General features: G+C 41.2%; 2 protein-coding genes across 4 annotated transcripts in view; one reads left to right on the top strand and one right to left on the bottom strand.

Moving 5' to 3' along the window:
- LOC124612990 (E3 ubiquitin protein ligase RIN2-like) overlaps nucleotides 1-6,133 on the top strand; it is a 229,453-nt gene extending 223,320 nt beyond the window's left edge. For all 3 annotated transcript variants that reach the window (XM_047141534.1, XM_047141535.1, XM_047141536.1), the window contains one exon: nucleotides 2,638-6,133. In XM_047141534.1, coding sequence (XP_046997490.1) covers nucleotides 2,638-2,936 — 299 coding nt within the window. In that variant the 3' untranslated portion in view covers nucleotides 2,937-6,133. The remainder of the gene's footprint in view (nucleotides 1-2,637) is intronic.
- A 61-nt stretch (nucleotides 6,134-6,194) lies between these two features.
- Nucleotides 6,195-27,647, bottom strand: part of LOC124612993 (prefoldin subunit 3-like) — a 49,634-nt gene continuing 28,181 nt past the window's right edge. The window contains exons 3-5 of the mRNA XM_047141539.1: nucleotides 24,026-24,196; nucleotides 23,535-23,733; nucleotides 6,195-6,714 (exon numbers count right to left, since the gene is read on the bottom strand). Coding sequence (XP_046997495.1) covers nucleotides 6,595-6,714; nucleotides 23,535-23,733; nucleotides 24,026-24,196 — 490 coding nt within the window. The 3' untranslated portion in view covers nucleotides 6,195-6,594. The remainder of the gene's footprint in view (nucleotides 6,715-23,534; nucleotides 23,734-24,025; nucleotides 24,197-27,647) is intronic.

Genomic DNA, 27,647 nt, shown 5'->3' with positions numbered 1-27,647 from the left:
TCGAAATACAACAATAGAGCAAATAATATTAACATAAGAACGGAAGTCAGGATTCTACCACAAACATAGAACCGAATGCCTGTTCATGTGAATATGGTATATGTTCCTCTACTGCTATTCGTGAAACGAACCGCACATAATTCAATCAATCTGTAGAATTTAAGGCTTGTTCTTACTTTGTGTTTCTACTGAAAGGTAGAAGTTTTCTTTGAGGGATTGTATTGAAACTTAACAATTCTTGCAACATGAAGAGTGTTTAAAAAGTAAGCAGAAATTTATAATTTTGTGTGTTAGTCCGATTTGCACTACTTTTTTGTCACTGTGTTCGTGAACATGTCTCTAAAGTATGTGTACAATGTTATGCATATTGGCTATTTACTCCGCTGTCAGTTGTCAGAAAGATTACATGTGTTTTGGTAGCATCAACGATTATTTGTTTTGTATAAAAATAGAATAGAGAATCTGTATCAAATTTTGTTGTAAGAATGGAATAAAATGTATGAAATTTTTGGAAATGTTGAATATTGCTTTTGGTGAACTTGTTATGAGTAAGCCAAGGGCATACAAGTGGTATAAACATTTCAAAGTGGGTCTTAAAGGGCAGCAGTTTTACAAGTATGGATGAGATTAAAAGTGTGCAGTTAGAAGACCTATAAACTATCCCGAAGAAACAGTTCCTAAAGTGTTTCGGGAATTGGAAAAAGAACTGGCATAAGTGTGTAGTATGTAATGGGGAATATTTTGAAGAGTATAACATTGCTGTAGACTAACAAATAAAGTTCTTACCAAAAAATAAAAGTTAATATGTAAGCGCACCTCGTATGTCAAGTTGTCTGCTTGGAAGTCCAGAATCGGGGTATGTGTTTCGAAGGAAATTTCAGCAGTGTTTACAATAGCTATTGCGCACATGTTTTAAGCAATATGTCATAGAATCGGGTGAATAGTGACCGAGACAGAGATTTGGTGTTCCATCAGCATCAAAGGTTTTACGTGATTTTGAAACTGTCTATAACGATGGGTTCCCTCACGAAATTATTAATTTCCTTCGTGGCGACTCCAGTAAACCATGCGGCTTATTTCCGCGTTTCTTCTTTATGCGTCCTATTGGGGGAGGCTGACGTTTGCCTAAATTGCACCCATTTGGTTGGGAGTAGTAATATCAGCCAACAGTTCTTTTTGCGTCGCCTCTTTAACATACGCTGTACTAACATTAGAGACGATCGAACGCTCGTTACTCCGCAAATACCTCCTTTTCTTCGTATTCTGCACATTTTCTTACAATACTAGACGATTATTCATCACTTCCGGATATCGAAGTATATCAGTAAGTATACAAAGTTAACTCACACTGGCATCTAAAATCCCATGAACAGAAACGACGTATATCACTGCATGCCGATCTACACCGCTACAAAGGTAACGGGCAACAGATTTTGGGTGCCCCTGTAGTCCGGTGGCAGCGTTCTTCCGGGAAAGGCCACTTCCCCCACCAAAAGCGCTGCTCGCTCTTCAGTTTACAGACAGACTATAGATCATAGCCACACCTGCCGTGTAATAGATACGACTTTGTGAACCATATTCTGGCAATGATCGGTTTGATCTGGTTCACAGATGATGCACACTTTCACCAGAATGCATTCATCAATAATCAAAACTAGTGATTGTAGGGCTCTGAAAGTGAAGTGAAACCACTTCATTCTCCCAAAGTTACTGTTTGGACTGCAATTTGCAGCAGACACGTTGTTGGTCTTTTTCATGCAAGAATCAATAAACTTCTGTATAAAACTCTTACAGTGTTCTCAATAAATATACCATTTGTTGCATTCTTGTACCGGTCTTTGTGTTTATGTTATATAATTTTTTAACTGTATTTCTGTGATGTGGCTTCTTCACTGGAATACTATTAAGAACGGAGAAAAGAAAAGTAATCAAAAAACTTTTTAATGAACTGTCTTTTTAATGAAATTTTTGCTGCAACATGTTGTACCTAAAAATCAAGTCTGTGATCATTCAGGCAATAACATTTTGGTTTCTTAGCAGACCTTGAACTAAGTAAAAATTAAGTATTTTATGTTTGTGACTATGGTGACTAAGGATGTAAGCTGGAAAGGACCACCTTACAGATGAGTTGAGATGACTATTATCATGTACTAAGACTGAAAAATGAAATAACATCTTAAGCACATGTGAAACTGTGGACATTTGATTGTACTTTAACATAAGTTATATTTTTGTGGACAAAAAAGTAAAGTACCTTTTCCAAGACACTGCTACTGTAGGTGCATATTATAATGTGTGTATTTTGGGTCATTTGTATGAAATTCATTTTTTTCCCTTGAGTATTTCAGCATATTATTCCCCTATTCTTTAGAATAACAATCTTTCTAGCATTCTGTGTACTTTGATGTAAGTGGAATGTGCCAGTTGTGACCTGATAAATTCTTTTGGCAAACTGACATTTTGCAATTGTTTTCCTTGTGTGTGTGTGTGTGTGTGTGTGTGTGAGAGAGAGAGAGAGAGAGAGAGAGAGAGAGAGAGAGAGAGAGAGAGAGAGAGAGAGAGAGAGAGTGCTTTATGGGAGTTATGATGTCGATTATCATATAATACGCAGTTATCTAAACATCCCATCTTTTACAGGCTGGGTACGGTTGGTCGTATTTGCATTGTACTTCAACGTGCACCTGCGACTTCGGGAACTCTGGCTGGGTCCACTGCGGCAGCTGCGTGCTGAGCAGGCAGTTCTGATGCGTTTCAGGCCTGCTTTACCAGAAGAGCTGGCTGCACATGATGATGTGTGTGCTGTCTGCCTCAGTCCTATGCCACGCAGAGCACGTGTTACACCCTGCCAGCACATGTTCCACGCAGAGTGCTTACGACTGTGCCTCAAGACCTCTGATAATTGTCCTATCTGCAAACGAGAGTACACATTCTGCTGATACTGACACTGCTGTTGCAATGAGTGGAATTTGAAACCAGTTGCAAGTGTGATCTGTGAATTAGATCGGTCTGGATGTTATAAAGTGTTCAGTGACACAACTTCAGAGCAGAAGTAGTTAGTGGTAATAAAACCAATTATTTATATTCATATATATTTCTTGAGAGGAGATATCATTTGATACATGAATGCTACCAGTGCTGAAATTCCTAGTAAGGGCAGATGGGAGAATTGAGGTAATTGTTTTTATGTTTTTCTGTATTCAGTTATATTAATCTTTCAAGGTGGGTTCAAGTAAATTATCAGCTGATGTGTCAATGATTACATTTTGCACTGAATAAGCAGGTGTCCTGAGTAAGTGGGTCACTGGCCTAAAGTGTACAATGAACAAATGTACAAAATATGTTGTGCAGTATTGCACATACTGCACAAAAAGTATTAATCAATAGAGGAGCACATTTTAATATGTAAATTTCAGAAAATTTCTAATATGTACCTAAGTTTGTATATTAAATATGATTATTAATATGGAATTTGTTGTGATACTGTTATTTCTAGATACAGAGCATTGACACAGAAGAGGTATTCTGCAGAATTAAAACTGTGTAGCCTATATACTCATTTAGTATAGCTATTACTGGTCACTGCAGGGTAGTTTAACACACAAGCAATTTCTGTTTAATGTATTGAGGATGTAGTATTGTAATGGATATAGATGCTGAATCTAAATTAGAAACAGTCATTGGGTTAAGACTTGTCATGTCCATCATTAATGCAACTATCTTTTATGATTGCAGTCGTAATTCTACACAAGTACAAAAACTTGGTATCAATATCTTTTTGTGGGACCAGATACTCCTAACATTAATTCAAAAGAAATTCAATGACATTTTCATCAAATTTTGGAAAAAGTTCCCTTAATTAATGTAAGTAGTGAGTAATTTTAAAGAATAGCCGCTTCCAACTGAAGTGTTTTTTCCCACACAGGAAATGCATCTCATGAAGAGCTCTGGGTGTGCAATAAACTAATTTTAGAATTTTTGATGTAATAATGATGAAAGAACTACCAGTTTGAATGCTGTAATAGTATCTTAAGATGACATGTTGGCCCGAGGGTCTCAAATTGTTTGTGGCAATAATCAAAATCATTCATATGTTAAAGAAATATTAGATTGTAACATGCAGGGTATAGATGATAATTGTTTCGAACACACCACAGTGGTGTAGGTGAAGTGGAGACGAACAAAATTATATAGCACATTTGTGGTCTATCAATCGGAGAAACAACCTTAAATTAACCTGCAAAACCCACCTCTGCTAGCCAGCCGGAGTGGCCGAGCGGTTCTAGGCGCTACAGTCTGGAACCGCGCGACCCCTACGATTGCAGGTTTGAATCCTGCCTCGAGCATGGATGTGTGTGATGTCCTTAGGCTAGTTAGGTTTAAGTAGTTCTAAGTTCTAGAGGACTAATGACCTCAGATGTTAAGTCCCATAGTGCTCAGAGCCATTTGAACCACTTTTGAACCACCTCTGCTCAAACATGTGTGCACGTCATGATCTTTTGGCTCACATGATCTTCTGCCTAATTGTCCTAGAATATGTTATACCCCTTGTCCATGTGCTTACAAAATATATGATTGACTTTCCCATGGGTTTAATGAAAGAAATAAAGCTAATTACATTTACAATTCAATCAAAATGTAACTATTACTAGCACAGTGGTTTCATAGTAAGAAGGCTGAACAATCAAAATAATTTAATTGTTAATTATATGCTGTTAAAATTCACAATGTTATGGGGTAAAATTTACCCCTATGTCAACCTTACTTTGTGTAAGTGCAAGGACATGGGGTTTTTAGTATTAAAGAATGACTTTTGCCAAAATTTCAAGCAATGCGCATGCCCTGTAGCTTAGGTGGCTACTGCGGACCAATTTGAGGCTGTTTCCTGTCTTGATGGATCAAAAATGTCCTATATCAATTTGCTCATTTCAACTCCACCTACACCACTGTGGAGCATTGTAAACAATTATCGTTTACCTACATCCTGTATAAAGCCAAGCACAGGCACGAATGCCTTTTTGAAATCTGCTTTAACAACTGGGAAGGGAAATATGAAGGGACATTTTACTGTTACATTTATCAATCTGAAAATTGTCACTAAGAGTTTTCATGCAAGTACATTTACTTCATTAGCAATACAATCAGTACAATACAACAAGGAGGAACAGAAATCTAAACTGCATTAGCAAAAGCAAATTTGAAATGTGTAATTCTCAGTGTGTTTGTAGAGAGAGCTTTGGAACACTGAAGGGTGATACACATGAGAAGAATGAGTTGTCATTTAGCTTCAAGTTTAAATTTGCCTGCCACCTTTAAACAGTGTGATAACCATTTTGTGTGCATATTTGCCATATATAAACTACACTGTTTTTATATTCTGCTAATGCTGTCCCTATTTTGTAAAATGTTAGCTACTAATGCAATGTTCAAATTTCCACATGTACTAATCTGACAGCTACTGTGCCAGTGCATTTTACCTACAAAATATTTTCATTGTTTTCAGAGAGTGCATAATATGTTATAAGATGTACCAGATTAGTTTAAGGGTTACCAGTAATGGACTAAGTAGGCTATAAGATTTTACAATAAAATAAATAGTAATATATTAACAGATAGACTGTAGAAAATCATACTGAATTATCTCATTTTCACATGCAGATTTCTATAACGGATAAGCTAGTCTCAGTGGTATGTAGATCATATTGCCTTGAGCAGCATACCAAAATGAGCTTCATGTCCACTCAATTTATGGTGCTTCCACATATAAGCCTATTACATGGCATTCTATTTTCAAATTTCATTAAGTAAGTTTGAAGGAGCTTGTTATACAACATTAGGAATTAAAATGAATCCTGTGTGTCTGTATATGCACTTGCATAGATAGCTTAAAGACTGTGATAGAGTGAACTTTGTACTTACTAGCACTACAAACAATAGCTATACTCAGTAGAAAATGTAGTAACAAAAACTGAAATACTCAACTTTAGCACAAAACACATTATTGCAAACTTCATTTTGTGTAAATGATAAGCAAACCTGAGATGGCAGATCATTCATTTACTTTGTGTAACAAAACTTGTATTATTTTTTATATGCATTATTTTATAACTAATGTTTAATAAATACATTATTTTTATTTTCTTTGTTCCATTATATTGACTACTCTATATCACACCTTAATGCAGCTAAAACACAAATTCAATTTCATGTTGAAATTTATTATGCAATTGGGAATGACAAAATTCATAACTAAATTTTCTGCTTATGACAGACTATGCATCTTCCATAATATGGTAAGTGGCTCTCTGTTCCAAACAAAATTGAGTCTTAACATTTAGTAAAGTTATAAATGAGATTGGTAGTTTTAAAATTTTTCATAAAATTATAAATTTCAGTTTCACCAAGATATTTTGCAACATTAAATAACATGAACTTAACAAAACCTTAAAAATCCCCATGGAAAATACACTGCAGGTCCAAATTCTTCAGAAAATAAGAACATGCTGCCAAACAGAGTTACAATAACAGATTCTATTGACCATGACAGTCATTTGCTCCACACTAAATGTCCATCAGTCAAGTAATCCATGACACTGTTTATGTTTTCCCCCATTTCTTTGACGTATCAATATACTCTCCATCAGGACTTTCATAATCTTTAATTGGCGGAGTAAGCACTGGGCCTTTCTTAGTGAAAGGAAGCAATGCTGGGTCAATCTGCAACAAAAATATAATTAAAATGTGTGGCTGGAGGCATGAATAGCAACAAAGGTGCATATTTCACACCAAATTTGAAAAACAGTGCATAAAACTCATAGTTTTTAGTTTCCCTTCTATACAATTGAATAAAAACATAAAGTACATTAAAAAAGAACAATGAAAAGAAATTTTCACCAATTTTGCTGAACTGGAGAGTTTCATGGAGGAAACTGGGTAGTGAAATAGAGAAATGCTAAGCCACGGGATGGTAGCAGTAAGTTATGAGAATAAATACCTTTTCGTTTCTCAGTAAAAAAAAAAAAACAACAAAGAGAGAGAGAGAGAGATAGACAAGGAGGAAAGGGAGCATCTACCTGCAGCAAATTGGTGGGAGATGCTAATATTTTCAGCTCTGTGTAGCACTTATACGTAGCAACCTGCTTTATTTGTTGCATATATTCTCTGTTTTCCTCTACATTTTTAGCCTCTCATCCTGTGGCACCATGAAATTTATTCCTGATTTCTTAACCCAAATTCTATTGTTCTGTCCCTTCTATTAAAATAATGGAAAATCCAGTGTGGAATAATGACAATGTTATGAAAAAGATAGATTGCTTCTCACCATATAGAAGAGATGCTGAGTTGCAGATAAGCACAATGAAAAGTTGAGTTTTTAGCCAAAAGGCCTTTTCCTAAAGTACAAAGCACAGACACATTCACGCAAGAACAACCCACACCCGCATGATCACTGTCTCTGGCCACTGAGGTGGACTGCAAGCAACTGCATCTGATGGGGGAAGCGATCTGTGGGTGCTGGGGGCAAGGAGGAGACTGTGGTGGGGAGGGGGAGGGACAGCAGGGTAGGGGTGGGGAAGAGTTTAGTGCTGCTTTTGTGAGCTTGCAGGGAAATAGAGGGAACAAGGTAGGGCTGCTATTTGTAGTTGAAAGGTATGGGGGAGGCAGGGTGAGGGGGAGGGAGGGTAGGTGGAGTGAAAAATGAGAGAAGTGGAAGAGGGGGAAAGGACTAGTTGGTGTGCAGGTGGAATAAAAGGCTGTGTAGTGCTGGAGTGGGAGCAGGGAAGGGGGTAGAGAATACAGATTAGTGAATGCTGAGGCCGAAGGGGTTACAGTAATGTGGTATATGATACACCACAGAGAAAATTCCCAACTGGGCAATTCATAAAAACTGGTGTTGGTAGGAAGGATCCAGATGGTGCATGCTTTGAAGCAGTCATTGAAGTGAAGCATGTTGTGTCTGCAACCGTATGGTTCAGCTTTCTTGTTGCCACAGTTTGTCGATGGTCATTCATGCTGAAAGACAGTTTGTTGGTTATCATGCTCATGGGAAAGCAGCACAGTGGTTACAGCTTAGTTTGTAGATCACTTGATGTCTTTCACAGGTGGCCCAGCCTTTGAATGGATAAGTGATGCCTGTGACCAGATTGGTGGACGAATGTATGAGATCTGTCATACATTTAGGTCTATTGCAGGGACATATGCCACAAGGCAATGCATTGGGAACAGGAATGAACAAGGGGCAGACAATGATATTCCATAGGTTTGGTTGACAGTGGAATGCCACTGTGGGAGGGTTGGGAAGAAGGATGTGTATGATATTCCTCATTTCTGGACATGACAACAGGTGGTCAAAACGCTGGTAGAGAATGTGATTGAGTTGTTCCAGTCTTGGGTGGCACTGACTAATGAGAGGAATGCTCCTTCTTTTTGGCTGAACAGTGGGAATGTGAGAGGTTGTAGATGACCAGCGAGACTAGGCAACGAGGCATGCAAGATCTGTTTCTGTAAAAGGTACAACCCCCCCCCCCCCCCCCCCCCTCTCTGAATTAAACCTCCTGACTGCATCTAGCAGCCCTACTCTGTTCTTCCCACAAGCAGCAATACACCCTCCTTCATCCCAACCCTACAAGCCCTCCCCCTAGTTACCCCAGCCTCCTCCTTAGTCGTCATGCCCCCCCCCCCCCTTCCCCTCACCCATGAATTGCTTCCCCCAGCAGGGACAGTCACTCACAGTCTGGCCTCAGAGGCTAGACACAGTGGTCATGTGTGTGTGAGTTGTGCTTGCAAGAATGTGTGTGTGCTTTCTACTTTAAAAGAAGGCCTTTTGATTGAAAGCTCAAATGTATAGCTGCTTTTTTGTTGTGCCTGTCTGCAACTGAACATCTCATCTATTTGGTAGTCTTCCTTTTCATAGTATTATCCTTCTTCTACTCTGTATTTGCCATTCTACAGACGCCTTCCTGATTTCTCATTTCACCATCTACATTATTTTCAGCATTTTCTGTAACACCACAATGCAAACCTTCTGACTCTCTTATTTTTCAGTTTTCCCATAGTCCATGATTCACTTCTGTACAATGCTGTGCTTCAGGCATACATTCTCAGAAATTACTTTCTTAAATTAAGGTCTATGTTCATACTAGTAAACTTCTTATGGTGATACATGTTCTTTTTGATGTGCTGCTCTGATTCTTACATCTCTCCTGCTCATCCATCATTATTACTTTAGTTTTAAAGTGCCACTTCCTCTATCATACAGTCCCCAATTTCAATAGCAAATTTGTCACTAATCTCATTTCGGTTACTCTTAAATATTTTCATTTTTCTTAGATTTAGTCAGATCATCCAATACTCCATTAGAGGTAACTGGTTGCCTTTCTTCATCTTTGCTGTTTCTTTCTTACAATTTTCATCATCAAAAGAATAATTCATATAAAATGAACTAACAGAAAACAATTTTCCTCTAGGCTTGATGTTTACAGACATCAATTTACAGCTCATCACAAATTAGCCAATGAATATAAAGTGCAGCATATTAAAATACGCTGCCTCTGTAAACACTATCATAAATAGTTGGGACATCCAGATTGAAATTTTGAGTATATTTCATTGTGTAGCAACAATTACTATGTTGTTGTGATGTTACCACAACAACTGCAAATTGTGAGTAATATTCAGGCTCAAACATAGGGAATTTGAAAATATAAGGTTCCGATATTTACAATGACATTTTGTGTGTATTTTTTTCTGTTATGTTTCAGGAATAATGTAGTGATTTTTAATTACACTATATCCACTTTATTTTTGTTCAGCTTCAAGGAAAATAATTTTAGTGTAGCAACTGGCCTTAATTTGAAGATTTTCCCTGTCATATCTCGTAAATTTTTTATTTCTGATAGTTCGTCACATAATACTTTATTTGCTACCACATCATTTTTCATGTAACAAAGACAGTGAACAAATGAGCACTTTCTGGTAACAACACACAGATGACTGCAGATGTATTTTTGGAAATTTAGGCCATAACTTAATAAAATTGTGAAGTATTGCAGTTACTGAAGAACTTATATCTGATTCTCTCAGGTTGTGGATGACAACAGCATTCTCTTACTCTCCATAAATGCAAACCTGAATAAGAAATTTTCTGAAAGAGCCAGAACACAGAAAAAAATTTGAGCAATGAGGGCCAGCATGAAAAGATCAATTCTCTGTGCTTCAAAAAATCATTATGCTGATGGAGACGCTATTACAAACACAAGAGTTCCAGACAGTTGTACTACAGATTTATTACATAAAAAATGCAGTCCCACAAACTGAGAGGACTAAAAAAGACACACTTGTCTATATTTTAATACAAGGAATTGCAATAGTAATGAATGTTCAATGTTGTCTTGACCTAGCTGAGGTAACATAATGCTAGAAAATCTTAATGCAGGAGATTTTCAACTATCTCTATATTCATGTAGACCCAATAAACTGAAGGGAGGAACTTTCATATTTATATATTAAAAAAAATGTTCCAACTGTCAAACAAAAAAGGAGTCTTCCTGGTTTAGCATCACTTTAAAACATGTTATGTAAAGAAGTGACTAACGATGTGCCAACTGCTACACAAATTTTCGCACTTGACTAGCTCAAGATGATACTACCACAACAAATCACAGCTCTTACATGAATTAAATGCAACAAAATAGGTTGACAGTGACGAAATTAATGATGGAATGATATCATTGACAAAATACAGAAATGATCAACCTACAGTGTAATGAATATGTTACTACCACTTAAAATTTGTGCCAGACTGATACTCAGACCATGATTTCCTGCTGTTTACAAAGAGGCCCCTTACCTATTACTTTATCTGAGCCTAACTCAAACTCTCATTGATTCAGACATTTCCACAAATGATTTCTGTACATTACTACTAGAGTTTCTCCCATGGGATACTAGAGAAAAACATCTCTTGGAGAACAGAGCCAGTACAGTAACATGGCTCACCCTGCCCCTTGGGGAATTTATGAATTGAATTAAGTGAAAAAAGTATGTCAATAGTGATGAAATACATGAAGATGTAATTACTTGAAGTGAAACCAGGGACAGCTGGTCATCCACAAATTCTTTTCCTCTAGTGCTCCTAGGTATTTCCACATACAATGCGGGATTTCTGCTGCTCCTATCAGCAGGCGAGGATTTACTAGGCATTTCCAGTAGATCACTGGAAAAGGGAAGTGTTTGATGGCAACACCTGTTTTAGGGTGAACTCTGAGTTAAGACTAAAATATAAAGGGTAGTTTGTGTCATTCAAAATTTAAGTCCAGAACTAGTCAAAATAATAGAGGATTAAAGTAATTTTGTTACTTTGACTTATTAAAGAATTAAAATGAATTTAAGATTTGCTTAGAACTACTGCCAATGAATCGTGTAGATATAGTATGTATTTCTGAAAATCATTAAATAGTTAAATGAGAAATGCTGGATATGATTGCATTTAGTTCACTATCCAGTTATTGCAGATTAAAAGCAGAGAAACAAGACATTGACACTTACTTGACAAAGTAGTACAAATGAAAAAAACATTGATGATGAACAAAAATGAGGAAGAGAACTAGTCTCCTATTGTTGATTATTTTGTAGCTTATAGGCACATGTAACAGCTGAAAACATTCCAGGAACTTCTGAACTACCACTGTTTTTTCAGTGAAGTACACAATCTCTTGCATGTGCATGAATGAATAAATTAATGAACATTCTTTGAGCTAAATAAAGTCCTCTCTTAGTTTCCTTGATAAACTGATGCCACTTGAAGCCCAAGGTTTAAGAACATTTAGCCTACTGACATGAGTTAACATTCTTATGACACTGCTGTGGCTTTTGCACCAGAATATTAAACACTATTTTGAATACTAGGCAGGGGCACAAAACCTAAATGGAAATTATTTTTACTTTTAGGATTGTAATTGTGAATTGCACACTTCAGGCTAAATTCACTCATTTATTAACCTTTAATACCATTAAGGAGTATATGTCGTGGCATCTTGGTGCAAGAATCCAAAGATCCCTTACAAAGCTTCTTTTTGCTATGATATTTTTCAATAAATGCTTCAGTATCGGTATCAATGTTCTTCAGTTATAGACATAGACATAATCCCTGGCAGTGTAAGAAGTTCTATAGTTCTGTAACTTCATGACATCTCTATGACATAATTTGTCAAACTAAATAAAGTATCTATATAATAGAGGGAAACATTCCACGCGGGAAAAATATATTTAAAAACAAAGATGATGTGACTTACCATACGAAAGCGCTGGCAGGTCGATAGAAACACAGACAGACACATACATACACACAAAATTCAAGCTTTCGCAACAAACTGTTGCCTCATCAGGAAAGAGGGAAGGAGCGGGAAAGACGAAAGGAAGTGGGTTTTAAGGGAGAGGGTAAGGAGTCACTCCAATCCCTGGAGCGGAAAGACTTACCTTAGGGGGAAAAAAGGACGGGTATACACTCGTACACACACACATATCCATCCACACATATACAGACACAAGCAGACATATTTAAAGACAAAGAGTTTGGGCAGAGATGTCAGTCGAGGCGGAAGTGCAGAGGCAAAGATGATGTTGAATGACAGGTGCGGTATGAGTGGCAGCAACTTGAAATTAGTGGAGATTGAGGCCTGGTGGGTAACGGGAAGAGAGGATATATTGAAGAGCAAGTTCCCATCTCCGGAGTTCGGATAGGTTGGTGTTGGTGGGAAGTATCCAGATAACCCAGACGGTGTAACACTGTGCCAAGATGTGCTGGCCGTGCACCAAGGCATGTATAGCCACAGGGTGATCCTCATTACCAACAAACACTGTCTGCCTGCGACCATTCATGCGAATGGACAGTTTGTTGCTGGTCATTCCCACATAGAATGCATCACATTGTAGGCAGGTCAGTTGGTAAATCACGTGGGTGCTTTCACATGTGGCTCTGCCTTTGATCGTGTACACCTTCCGAGTTACAGGACTGGAGAAGGTGGTGGTGGGAGGGTGCATGGGACAGGTTTTACACCGGGGGCGGTTACAAGGATAGGAGCCAGAGGGTAGGGAAGGTGGTTTGGGGATTTCATAGGGATGAACTAACAGGTTACGAAGGTCAGGTGGACGATGGAAAGACACTCTTGGTGGAGTGGGGAGGATTTCATGAAGGATGGATCTCATTTCAGGGCAGGATTTGAGGAAGTCGTATCCCTGCTGGAGAGCCACATTCAGAGTCTGGTCCAGTCGCGGAAAGTATCCTGTCACAAGTGGGGCACTTTTGTGGTTCTGTGGGGGATTCTGGGTTTGAAGGGATGAGGAAGTGGCTCTGGTTATTTGCTTCTGTACCAGGTTGGGAGGGTAGTTGCGGGATGCGAAAGCTGTTGTCAGGTTGTTGGTGTAATGGTTCAGGGATTCTGGACTGGAGCAGATTCGTTTGCCACGAAGACCTAGGCTGTAGGGAAGGGACCGTTTGATGTGGAATGGGTGGCAGCTGTCATAATGGAGGTACTGTTGCTTGTTGGTGGGTTTGATGTGGACAGACGTGTGAAGCTGGCCATTGGACAGGTGGAGGTCAACGTCAAGGAAAGTGGCATGGGATTTGGAGTAGGACCAGGTGAATCTGATGGAACCAAAGGAGGTGAGGTTGGAGAGGAAATTCTGGAGTTCTTCTTCACTGTGAGTCCAGATCATGAAGATGTCATTAATAAATCTGTACCAAACTTTGGGTTGGCAGGCCTGGGTAACCAAGAAGGCTTCCTCTAAGCGACCCATGAATAGGTTGGAGTACGAGGGGGCCATTCTGGTACCCATGGCTGTTCCCTTTAATTGTTGGTATGTCTGGCCTTCAAAAGTGAAGAAGTTGTGGGTCAGAATGAAGCTGGCTAAGGTAATGAGGAAAGAGGTTTTAGGTAGGGTGGCAGGTGATCGGCGTGAAACAAAGTGCTCCATCGCAGTGAGGTCCTGGACATGTGGAATATTTGTGTATAAGGTAGTGGCATCAATGGTTACAAGGATGGTTTCCGGGGGTAACACATTGGATAAGGATTCCAGGCGTTCGAGAAAGTGGTTGTTGTCTTTGATGAAGGATGGGAGACTGCATGTAATGGGTTGAAGGTGTTGATCTACGTAGGCAGAGATACGTTCTGTGGGGGCTTGGTAACCAGCTACAATAGGGCGGTTGGGATGATTGGGTTTGTGGATTTTAGGAAGAAGGTAGAAGGTAGGGATGCGGGGTGTCGGTGGCGTCAGGAGGTTGATGGAGTCAGGTGAAAGGTTTTGCAGGGGGCCTAAGGTTCTGAGGATTCCTTGAAGATCCGCCTGGACATCGGGAATGGGGTTACCTTGGCAAACTTTGTATGTGGTGTTGTCTGAAAGCTGACGCAGTCCCTCAGCCACATACTCCCGACAATCAAGTACCACGGTCGTGGAACCCTTGTCCGCCGGAAGAATGACGATGGATCGGTCAGCCCTCAGATCACGGATAGCCTGGGCTTCAGCAGTGGTGATGTTGGGAGTAGGATTAAGGTTTTTTAAGAAGGATTGAGATGCAAGGCTGGAAGTCAGAAATTCCTGGAAGGTTTGGAGAGGGTGATTTTGAGGAAGAGGAGGTGGGTCCCGCTGCGACGGAGGATACTTCCCACCAACACCAACCTATCCAAACTCCGGTTTTGGGAACTTGCTCTTCAATGTATCCTCTCTTCCCGTTGCCCACCAGGCCTCAATCTCCACTAATTTCAAGTTGCCGCCACTCATACCTCACCTGTCATTCAACATCATCTTTGCCTCTGAACTTCCGCCTCGACTGACATCTCTGCCCAAACTCTTTGTCTTTAAATATGTCTGCTTGTGTCTGTATATGTGTGGATGGATATGTGTGTGTGTGCGAGTGTATACCCGTCCTTTTTTCCCCCTGAGGTAAGTCTTTCCGCTCCCGGGATTGGAATGACTCCTTACCCTCTCCCTTAAAACCCACTTCCTTTCGTCTTTCCCGCTCCTTCCCTCTTTCCTGATGAGGCAACAGTTTGTTGCGAAAGCTTGAATTTTGTGTGTATGTATGTGTCTGTTTTGGTTTCTATCGACCTGCCAGCGCTTTCGTATGGTAAGTCACATCATCTTTGTTTTTAAATATATTTTTCCCGCGTGGAATGTTTCCTTCTATTATATTGATATCATTAATTTGAACCCAACAATTACGTTTGTTATTGTCACTGTTGCATTTCGAAATCTTTTCTGTCGTCTTATTTTCTCTTTCTGTTTTTGCCAGTAGTTTCACTTTGTATTCACCTCCTCCTTTTTACCGTAAGCTGCTATAGAATTTTATCCCGCCTATATATACTCAATAATACGTAACCCACTTCCAAACCATAACCAAAAAAATTTTTTTGCCGCTTTCAACACTACCGCCGCTATAAAATCCAACATTTCTAGTACACAAACAGTTCCTTTCACCTCTTAAACAAACATTTCGGCTAGTTCTAATAACTTTCGCTTTATTTCCATTTCCGTTTTTCCCACATCACTGATAATTTTTAGCCGCTTCCCACAGGTTTTAACGTCATTATTTCTTCGTCAGACAATTGTTAGCCTCATTTTCATAATCTGCCACCACAAAACCACTCCTTTTAATATATTACACGCAGTTTTTTCGAAATTTTCCCGAATTTCTCAGTCCTCTAACGTGTTTTGGCAGCAACACAACCACCTAACCTTCGTGCACATCGTTGTCTACCAACCCAAGTCCAACATAGCCCAGCTGTAACCAACACCGTTTCGCCTTTTTTCACACTAGATCTCCAGTTACTTTCCAGTCCACCTTTATCCCTCCCCATATATTTTTATTTTCATTTTCATTTCCTCATGTTACACTTTCCACCTTCTAATACCATGTCACCCTCACAACACCCCCACAACGACCCCATTAAGTTTTATTTACATTCCCTCCGCAAACATGCCTTCGCCCTAGCCAGATTACGCTCCCATATTCTATTTTGTCAGGCTTGTCTGACATTTGGCATTACCCCCAAAGGCCTCACACTTGAAGTTCCCATCTCTGGCTGCAACCCTTCTTTCCATCAGTCCCTATACCAGTTCCAAACTGAACAATCCATTGCCCTCACCCACCTAATCCTTCACCTACACATTAACTCAGCCAATGAACACACCCGTCAACTCCTATCCTTAATAAAAGTCCTTAATCTTTCCTCTCCCACATCCACACCGGCTGTTCAGAGCATCCTCCTACAGGTCAACCGTAAATTAGAACAGCATGCCACCCTCCACCTCAAAAAACTATCCAATCTCCTGGTTTCCCATCTCTGGAAAGGCAACTCACTCACCCTTCACAACCTTTCCAGCGAACCTCAACCTCCTCTCATTGCACACAAACCCAGTCTCTCCCATCTACTCAATCTCCCACTTCCAGCTCCACTCTCTCCAAAACCTCAAAATTCCAATCAACACAATCTGGAACCACAACACCCTAATTCAGTAGTTAACCTTTCCTCCAAACCTCTCTCCCAATCCGAAACCTCTGTCCTATCCAAAGGCCTCACCTTCAGCCCCAGTCCCAGATTCAACCAAACAGCCCTCGTCAAAGATTTACTGTCCTACACTCGTACTCTCTGCTGGAAATATCACTTTGCCACGAAGAAAAATGATCCTAATCCTACTCCTAATGATCCAACTCCCCAAGACACCATCCAAATTGAACCCTGCCTGGAACAGTTCCGTCCTCCGTCGCAGCGGGACCCACCTCCTCTTCCTCAAAATCACCCTCTCCAAACCTTCCAGGAATTTCTGACTTCCAGCCTTGCATCTCAATCCTTCTTAAAAAACCTTAATCCTACTCCCAACATCACCACTGCTGAAGCCCAGGCTATCCGTGATCTGAGGGCTGACCGATCCATCGTCATTCTTCCGGCGGACAAGGGTTCCACGACCGTGGTACTTGATTGTCGGGAGTATGTGGCTGAGGGACTGCGTCAGCTTTCAGACAACACCACATACAAAGTTTGCCAAGGTAACCCCATTCCCGATGTCCAGGCGGATCTTCAAGGAATCCTCAGAACCTTAGGCCCCCTGCAAAACCTTTCACCTGACTCCATCAACCTCCTGACGCCACCGACACCCCGCATCCCTACCTTCTACCTTCTTCCTAAAATCCACAAACCCAATCATCCCAACCGCCCTATTGTAGCTGGTTACCAAGCCCCCACAGAACGTATCTCTGCCTACGTAGATCAACACCTTCAACCCATTACATGCAGTCTCCCATCCTTCATCAAAGACAACAACCACTTTCTCGAACGCCTGGAATCCTTATCCAATGTGTTACCCCCGGAAACCATCCTTGTAACCATTGATGCCACTACCTTATACACAAATATTCCACACGTCCAGGACCTCACTGCGATGGAGCACTTTGTTTCACGCCGATCACCTGCCACCCTACCTAAAACCTCTTTCCTTATTACCTTAGCCAGCTTCATTCTGACCCACAACTTCTTCACTTTTGAAGGCCAGACATACCAACAATTAAAGGGAACAGCCATGGGTACCAGGATGGCCCCCTCGTACTCCAACCTATTCATGGGTCGCGTAGAGGAAACCTTCTTGGTTACCCAGGCCTGCCAACCCAAAGTTTGGTACAGATTTATTGATGACATCTTCATGATCTGGACTCACAGTGAAGAAGAACTCCAGAATTTCCTCTCCAACCTCAACTCCTTTGGTTCCATCAGATTCACCTGGTCCTACTCCAAATCCCATGCCACTTTCCTTGACGTTGACCTCCACCTGTCCAATGGCCAGCTTCACACGTCTGTCCACATCAAACCCACCAACAAGCAACAGTACCTCCATTATAACAGCTGCCACCCATTCCACATCAAACGGTCCCTTCCCTACAGCCTAGGTCTTCGTGGCAAACGAATCTGCTCCAGTCCAGAATCCCTGAACCATTACACCAACAACCTGACAACAGCTTTCGCATCCCGCAACTACCCTCCCGACCTGGTACAGAAGCAAATAACCAGAGCCACTTCCTCATCCCTTCAAACCCAGAATCCCCCACAGAAGAACCACAAAAGTGCCCCACTTGTGACAGGATACTTTCCGGGACTGGACCAGACTCTGAATGTGGCTCTCCAGCAGGGATACGACTTCCTCAAATCCTGCCCTGAAATGAGATCCATCCTTCATGAAATCCTCCCCACTCCACCAAGAGTGTCTTTCCATCGTCCACCTAACCTTCGTAACCTGTTAGTTCATCCCTATGAAATCCCCAAACCACCTTCCCTACCCTCTGGCTCCTATCCTTGTAACCGCCCCCGGTGTAAAACCTGTCCCATGCACACTCCCACCACCACCTACTCCAGTCCTGCAACCCGTAAGGTGTACACGATCAAAGGCAGAGCCACATGTGAAAGCACCCACGTGATTTACCAACTGACCTGCCTACACTGTGATGCATTCTATGTGGGAATGACCAGCAACAAACTGTCCATTCGCATGAATGGACACAGGCAGACAGTGTTTGTTGGTAATGAGGATCACCCTGTGGCTAAACATGCCTTGGTGCACGGCCAGCACATCTTGGCACAGTGTTACACCGTCCGGGTTATCTGGATACTTCCCACCAACACCAACCTATCCAAACTCCGGAGATGGGAACTTGCTCTTCAATATATCCTTTCTTCCCGTTACCCACCAGGCCTCAATCTCCGCTAATTTCAAGTTGCCGCCACTCATACCTCACCTGTCATTCAACATCATCTTTGCCTCTGCACTTCCGCCTCAACTGACATCTCTGCCCAAACTATTTGTCTTTAAATATGTCTGCTTGTGTAAGCGTAGGCTTCCACGGCCGTTGTCTTCTTCAATAAAATTCTTCAGGGTATCAGACCGCATCGTCATAATTTAAAATGCGCCTACATTTCGGCCAGCGTTGCAGCTAGTCTTCATCAGGGCCTTACGTTAACTGCTAAATGAACACACTTGGTTCCTTAAATAGCTGCACGAGAAAACCGTGTCGTTACTTGATTGGCTGTAAAAGGAGGAGGAGAAGGGGTGAAAGGTATGCTTTATTGGTGTTTCCTTTATTATCTGTCATTGGCTGAAATAGCTGTTTTCCATTGGTCTTTATATTAATCCACCCCACTGGATGAGACGGACGAATAGCGAACAGGTGATGGCTGTGACGTCACACTGTTTCCATGCTGTCCAGAAGCCGGATGCGGCGTGCCATTGCTTTGTGTGCTCGCGACCACTACTGCGGCTCTCCGCGTGTCTGCATGGGCCGCCATGGGTCTACCGCCGCTCCGTAGCCCTGCTATTGCAGGCAGCCAAGACCTCGAAAGCTTGTACCCGTCCTCTCTATTCATGTTGGCGGGTCTTTTGGCTATTTCTATCGCCTCTCTAATCTTTCTTTTGAAAGTGAGAGGTTGTTTCGCCAGGACGCGGGCTTCTTGAAAAAATATTGGTTTCCCGCACTCGTCTCGGTGTTCTGCCACTGCTGACTTAGTGTGTTGTTTCAGGCGGATATATCTTTCATGTTCCGAGAGCCTTGTGCTAATCGGTAGTCCCGTCTCACCTATGTAGACTAATCCACATGCACAACCAATTTCATACATGCCAGCTGTGTGTAGTTTGTCAACTGCATCCTTGGTAGAACCGAGCATGTCTGATATTTTGTTTCTGCATCGGAAAATTGGTTTGATGTCGGCTTTTCGTAGAATTTTGCCAATACGTTCGGTGACCCCTTGTACATATGGTAACACAGCAATGCTCTGTGCCTCCTTCTCCTCTTCCCTATTAGTCTTCTCCCTTGTCGACATGGTGCTGTCTATCATCTGCTTCCCATAGCCATTAGTTCCGAAGATGGACCTGAGGCGTTCAAGTTCTGTCTTCAGATGTTCTTCGTCGCTTATCCTGTACGCTCTCTTCGTTAGTGTGTGCAGGGCGGACTTCTTCTGCGTGGGGTGATGGTGGGAGGAGGCGTAAGGTACCTGTCCGTATTGGTTGGTTTCCTGTACACTTTGTGCCCAAGTTTACCATCAGGTTTTCGATAAACTGATGGTTAGTTTCGACGTCAAATCCCTATTCACGAATGTCCCAGCGTCAGATACTGTGAACATCCTAGAAGAACGCGTGGCACCTGATATATGTGAGCTTGTGCGCCACTGTCTGACGACCACCTATTTCAAGTGGAGAGGTCAATTTTATGAACAAACTGACGGTGTAGCTATGGGCTCACCCCTATCGCCGATCGCAGCAGAAATTTTCATGGAGGCATTTGAGGAAACAGCCCTCCAGTCCGCACCATTACATCCAAATTGTTGGCTTCGCTATGTCGATGATACTTTCGTCATCTGGGCCCATGGAGATGAGGAGTTACAGAACTTCCACAAGCACCTTAACCAACAGCATAGGAAAATTCGGTTTACAATGGAAACAGAGAAGAATGGGGTGCTGCCTTTTCTCGACGTGGAAGTTTATCGAAAACCTGATGGTAAACTTGGCCACAAAGTGTACAGGAAACCAACCAATACGGACAGGTACCTTACGCCTCCTCCCACCATCACCCCACGCAGAAGAAGTCCACCCTGCACACGCTAACGAAGAGAGCGTACAGGATAAGCGACGAAGAACATCTGAAGACAGAACTTGAACGCCTCAGGTCCATCTTCGGAACTAATGGCTATGGGAAGCAGATGATAGACAGCACCATGTTGACAAGGGAGAAGACTAATAGGGAAGAGGAGAAGGAGGCACAGAGCATTGCTGTGTTACCATATGTACAAGGGGTCACCAAACGTATTGGCAAAATTCTACGAAAAGCCGACATCAAACCAATTTTCCGATGCAGAAACAAAATATCAGACATGCTCGGTTCTACCAAGGATGCAGTTGACAAACTACACACAGCTGGCGTGTATGAAATTGGTTGTGCGTGTGGATTAGTCTACATAGGTGAGACGGGACGTCCGATTAGCACAAGGCTCTCGGAACATGAAAGATATATCTGCCTGAAACAACACACTAAGTCAGCAGTGGCGGAACACCGAGACGAGTGCGGGAAACCAATAATTTTTCAAGAAGCCTGCGTCCTGGCGAAACAACCTCTCACTTTCAAAAGAAAGATTAGAGAGGCGATAGAAATAGCCAAAAGACCCGCCAACATGAATAGAGAGGACGGGTACAAGCTTCCGAGGTCTTGGCTGCCTGCAATAGCAGGGCTACGGAGCGGCGGCAGAGCCGTGGCGGCCCATGCAGACACGCGGAGAGCCTCAGTAGTGGTCGCGAGCACACAAAGCAATGGCACGCCGCAGCCGGCTTCTGGACAGCATGGAAACAGTGTGACGTCACAGCCATCACCTGTTCACTATTCGCCCGTCTCCTCCAATGGGGTGGATTAATATAAAGACCAATGGAAAACAGCTATTTCAGCCAATGACAGATAATAAAGGAAACACCAATAAAGCATACCTTTCACCCCTCCTCCTCCTCCTTTTACAGCCAATCAAGTAACGACACGGTTTTCTCGTCCAGCTATTTAAGGAACCAAGTGTGTTCATTTAGCAGTTAACGTAAGGCCCTGATGAAGGCTAGCTGCAACGCTGGCCGAAACGTAGGCGCATTTTAAAATATGACGATGCAGTCTGATACCCTGAAGAATTTTATTGAAGAAGACAACGGCCGCGGATGCCTACGCTTACATTTAACCAACCTGTATGGGCAGGAAATCCACGGAAACATCAGGAAGTTAGAAGCACTGCATTTAAAAAGATGTAAACTGCTGAATGACCTTCCTTTTTTGAAGAGATGCAGAGACACGAGTGTTGTGCCGTATTCTTTGCAGTTGACATCTCACATATAAACGAACAAGGCGAGGAATATCTGTGTTAAAGCCAGTAAAGCATTGCTACAGGAAAGGATCCGCCACATCCGCATAAGTCTCGATGCTCACAACAGGAATTTGTGTGATCTGCACCTATTTCTGGCCGGAAAACTTCAGATGGAAGACTGGGATAAAGTCGACAGGTTAACCTTTCAGCAAGCATCAAGGACCAGCAATAGTATTACTAACCGCCAGATGAGAAAGTACGACAAACTACAACAGAAAGCCACGGGCGAAACATTGACACTGGACAGGCGACGGACAGTGGTCAACCTCTCCAGCCACACCTTGAGCGAAGCAACCACAGCAATTCTGGCCAAGGGGATGAATTTTGCAGTCGCACCTAAGCGAGTTCCAAAAGAAGATATCATAGAATCCGTAGAGGCTTCGGTACGTCATCTGCCACAGGCCGAGGCGGAGAAGATCAGGCAGGAAACGGTCAGAGTTCTGAATAGAGCAAAGCCACCGAAGCAAAACATCAACGCTGAGGAATACCATGCCATCAAGGAACTCAGGGACAACCCCCACTTAGTAGTGGTACAGGCAGATAAGGGCAACGCCACTGTAGTCTTGGACACAACTGATTACAACAAACGAATGGAAGATATTCTCGCAGAACCTATCTACAAGAAACTTCAGGGAGATCCGACGGCCAAGGTAATCAAAACGACGCAGGCACTGCTCAAGCACTCTAGAATCAACTTCGACAAGGCCAGAAGATTCATCCAGCAAGTGACACAGGCACCAAGAATATATGGTGTACCGAAGGTACACAAAACTGACTTCCCCTTAAGAATTTTATTGAAGATGTCTGCTTGTGTCTGTATATGTGTGGATGGATATGTGTGTGTGTGCGCGAGTGTATACCCGTCCTTTTTTCCCCCTAAGGTAAGTCTTTCCGCTCCCGGGATTGGAATGACTCCTTACCCTCTCCCTTAAAACCCACTTCCTTTCGTCTTTCCCGCTCCTTCCCTCTTTCCTGACGAGGCAACAGTTTGTTGCGAAAGCTTGAATTTTGTGTGTATGTATGAGTCTGTTTGTGTTTCTATCGACCTGCCAGCACTTTCGTATAGTAAGTCACATCATCTTTGTTTTTAAATATAAATAAGGTATCTAATAGCCAACTACAATCTCCTAGGAATGATGACACAAGAAGTCTTCAAAAGCCTGAGACTGAATACAAACCTGACATGGCAAGAAGTCTGTGAAGCATCATCAACTTTAGATAATATTCTTGCTGCATACATCTCTAGCGTAAGATTGATACAAGAATGAATGGTTTTGAATGGCCTAGTAATCAAATCATATTCAGGTCATTACAAACATGTTACAATGAGTAACTTGTCCGAAATAGTATAAGTAAACATGTAGTATAAGTAAAAATGTTTTTATGCTACTTTTGAGAAGTAACTCACGGTAATGAGGCTTTAATAATCTGAAAATAATTGTCTGATCAATCAAATACAGTCATTATCATATAAAGTTGTGATTAAGATGAATAAATGTTATAATGAAAATTAAAACAGTGTGTGCCAAAACTTAACCATAGTACTCCCATAAAATAAATAGTTTTTTAAACTTAACTACATTGGCTCAAAATAATATGCTTCAATCTAACCTGAATGGCTTCTTGATACAGTTCCTCTGATTCCTTACGCAGCTCATCCAAGGCCTGTTGTTGTGAAAATAACTGCCGATCAATCTGTTGTAAATCATACAATGATTGCTTGTATTTGTATCGAGCCCAATCTTTCACTAGTAAAGATCTCCGGTCAATTTCCTCTATAGTCAATTCAGGAGGTGGGCGAGCATACAACCTGTGACAAATGAATATACATGTTTGTAGTATCACAGAAGCTATATTTACTGAATTCATAATCTTACTAGTTATTTTTCATACAAAAATAAGCCAAATAATCTGGCATATGAATATGTGCATATGTCATTTATTTCATAATATTTGTAAGTACAACATGAATTTTATAAATGTAAATTCTAAGCATCCTGTGACTGAACAGCATATTTTACAACAGTACACAATAATGGAGTTGAAAGCGACATGAATACAAAGAATGTGCATGTCAAAGGCATCTGTCTGCTAATACTTACTCTTTCTGATCAACCAATTTCAGTGGAACCTCAACTTCATCAATTGGTTTAAGTTGTCGAGCATGTTTTTCCAACCTTCTGATTTGTTTCTCTAATTTCTTCTTTCGGCGTTCTTCTCGGTGCTTTATTATAGCAGGATCTAATCGTTTCTTCTTTTTCAGCGGTTCACCACTGGAAAAAAGTTATAGTATCTTGGTAATTATATTAACTAAATTTTTAATGTGATTTCAAAGTAAAACAAGTGATGTGCATTAAACAAAAACTGTAAGTGGCACAGTTAACAAAAGTGATTGTTGTTGTTGTTGTGGTGGTCTTCAGTCCAGAGACTGGTTTGATGGGGCTCTCTATGCTACTCTAACCTGTTCATGCTTCTTCATCCTCGAGTAACAACTGCAACCTACATCCTTCTGAATCTGTTTAGTGTATTCATGCCTTAGTGTCCTTCTATGATTTTTACCCTCTGCACTTCCGTCCAATACTAAATTGATGATCCCTTGGTGCCTCAGAACATGTCCTATCAACCAATTCCTTCTTCTAATCAAGTTGTGCCACAAATTCCTCTTCTCCCCAATTCTATTCAGTACCTCCTTAGTTATGTGATCTACCCATTTAATCTTCACCATTCTTCTGTAAAACCACGTTTCAAAATCTTTTATTCTCTTCTTGTCCAAACTATTTATCGTCCATGTTTCACTTCCATACATGGCCACACTCAATACAAATACTTTCAAAGAAGACTTCCTGACACTTAAATCTGTACTTGTTGTTAACAAATTTCTCTCCTTCAGAAACACTTCCCTTGCCATTGCCAGTCTACATTTTATATCCTCTCTGCTTCGACCATCATCAGTTATTTTGCTTCCCAAACAGAAAAACTCATCAACTACTTTGTCTTATTTCCTAATCCAATTCCCTCAGCATCACCTGATTTAGTTCGATTACATTCCATTATCCTTGTTTTGCTTTTGCTGATGTTCACCTTATATCCTCCTTTCAAAACTCTGTCCATTCCTTTCAACTGCTCTTCCAGGTCCTTCGCTGTCTCTGACAGAAATGCAATGTTGTCAGCAAACCTCAGTTCTCCACAACTGCTTCCCTTTCATGCCCCTCAGCTCTTATAACTGCCATCTGCTTTCTGTACAAATTGTAAATAGCCTTTTGCTCCATGTATTTGACCCCTGCCACTTTCAGAATTTGAAAGAGGGTATTCCAGTCAACACTGTCAAAAGCTTTCTCTAAGTCTACAATGCTACAAATGTAGGTTTGTCTTTCCTTAATCTATCTTCTTAGATAAGTCGCAGGGTCAGTATTGCCTGACGTGTTCCAACATTTCTGTGGAATCCAAACGGATCTTCCTCGAGGTTGGTTTCTACCAGTTTCTCCATTCGTCTGTATAGAATTCTTTTTAGTATTTTGCAGCTGTGCCTTATTAAACTGATAGTTTGGTAATTTTCACACCTGTCAACACTTGTTTCCTTTGGGATTGGAATTATTATATTCTTCTTGATGTCTGAGGGTATTTCGCCTGTCTCATACATCTTGCTCGCCAGATAGCAGAGTTTTGTTATCAGTAGTTATAATGGAATGTTGTCTACTCCCGGGGCCTTGTTTTGACTTAGGTTTTTTAGTGCTCTGTCAAACACTTCACACAGTATCATATCACCCATTTCATCTTCAGTTATGTCGTCTTCCATTTCCATAATATTGCTCTCAGCTACATCGTCCTTGTATAGACCCTCTATGCACCCCTTCCACCTTTCTGTTTTCCCTTCTTCTCTCAGAACTGGTTTTTCATCTGAGCTCTCGATATTCATACAAGTGGTTCTCTTTTCTCCAAAGGTCTCTTTAATTTTCCTGTAGGCAGTATCTATCTTACCCCTAGTGATATATGCCTCTACACCCTTACATTTGTCCTCTATCCATTCCCTACTTAGGCATTTTCCACTTCCTGTCGATCTCATTTTTGAGACATTTGTATTCCTTTTTGCCTACTTCATTTACTGTATTTTTATATTTTCTCTTTTCATCAATTAAATTCAATATCTCTTCAGTTACTCAAGGATTTCTACTAGCCCTCATCTTTTTACCTACATGAACCTCTGTTGCATTTAATATTTCATCTCTTGAAGCTACCCGTTCTTCTTCTACTGTATTTCTTTCCCCCGTTCTTGTCAATCGTTCCCTAATGCTCTCTCTGAAATTCTCTCTGGTTCTTTGAGTTTATCCAGGTCCCATCTCCTTAAATTCCCTGCTTTTTGCAGTTTCTTCAGTTTTAGTCTACATTTCATAGCCAATAGATTGTGGTCAGAGTTCATATCTGCCCCTGGAAATGTCTTACAATCTAAAACCTGGTTCCTAAATCTCTGTCTTCCCATTATATAATCTATCTGAAACCTTCGAGACAGAAACGCAATCCAGAGCGAGTACCAGACTGACTGGACTAGGGCAGAGCAGGTCCATATATACGAAACCAGAGGGAGCGGCTATTGGCCGCTGTCTGCACGTGGCGTAGCGGTGGCGCCCTCACTGCGCGGAATAGCCGCCGCGGAGGCGGAGCCCTCTATGGGCTGACCACGTCCATTTGTTCTGGCGTGTGTTCGACTTCCGCGGTGGAAGGTACTAGAGATTTTGTGTTCATAGCTCATAGCTCTGTATTTACCTGACCAGAAGTCTTGTTCCTCCTGCCGCCAAACTTCACTAATTTCCACTATATCTAGCTTTAACCTATATATTTCCCTTTTTAAATTTTCTAACCTATCTGCCCGATTAAGGGACCTGGAATTCTACGCTCCGACCTGTAGAGCACAAGTTTTCTTTCTCCTGATAACGATGACATGCTGAGTAGTCCCCACCCAGAGATCTGAATGGGGGACTCTTTTACCTCTAGAATATTTTACCCAAGAGGATGCCATCATTATTTAACCGTACAGTAAAGCTGCATGGCCTCAGAAAAAATTATGGCTGTAGTTTCCTCTTACTTTCTGCCGTTCACAGTACCAGCACAGCAAGGCTGTTTTGGTTAATGTTACAAGGCCAGATCAGTCAACCATCCAGATTGCTGCCCCTGCAACAGTCCATGGTTCATGGGAGGGTGATTGTTATGCATCTGAAACACATTTATAACTGATAAGAGAGAAACTGACAAAAGAATTTACATAAAAAATTATGAGGATAGAAAGCACTGTTCATTATTTATAGAAATAGACAATGTAGCTGACTGTTATAAAAATTCTTCTTTAGAGCTTTGGCTCAAGTAATGTAGTTTGTATGGTAAGTAAAATTATCAAAAACTTTCAAATCCAGTTAAAATTTCAGTAATGATGCTGCCATATTTTCTCCACCAAATACTAGTTTAATTGTCTCACTGAATGTAACATTACCTATTAGTTGTTAATAATACAGAAAAAATCTTATCAGTTCCAATAATCCTTGGAAGACAGGATATTGGTTCAACACGTATTAGTTTTTCTTGAAGAATGCATTTCTCAATCGTATAGAGTGTATTACACTTTATCAGGACAGTGGGAATAGACTTCATAAGGATAGTGTAAAGTTCAGAACTGAAAGAGGAGTATGGCAAGGAGATTACATAGCTACAGAAGTATTCTCAGCAGCCCTAGAG

This window comes from Schistocerca americana, chromosome 4 (genome assembly GCF_021461395.2).
Source record: "Schistocerca americana isolate TAMUIC-IGC-003095 chromosome 4, iqSchAmer2.1, whole genome shotgun sequence".
Classification (NCBI taxonomy): domain Eukaryota; kingdom Metazoa; phylum Arthropoda; class Insecta; order Orthoptera; family Acrididae; genus Schistocerca; species Schistocerca americana.
Note: the sequence above shows the minus strand (reverse complement) of the source record. Positions and strands in the feature narration are given on the sequence as shown.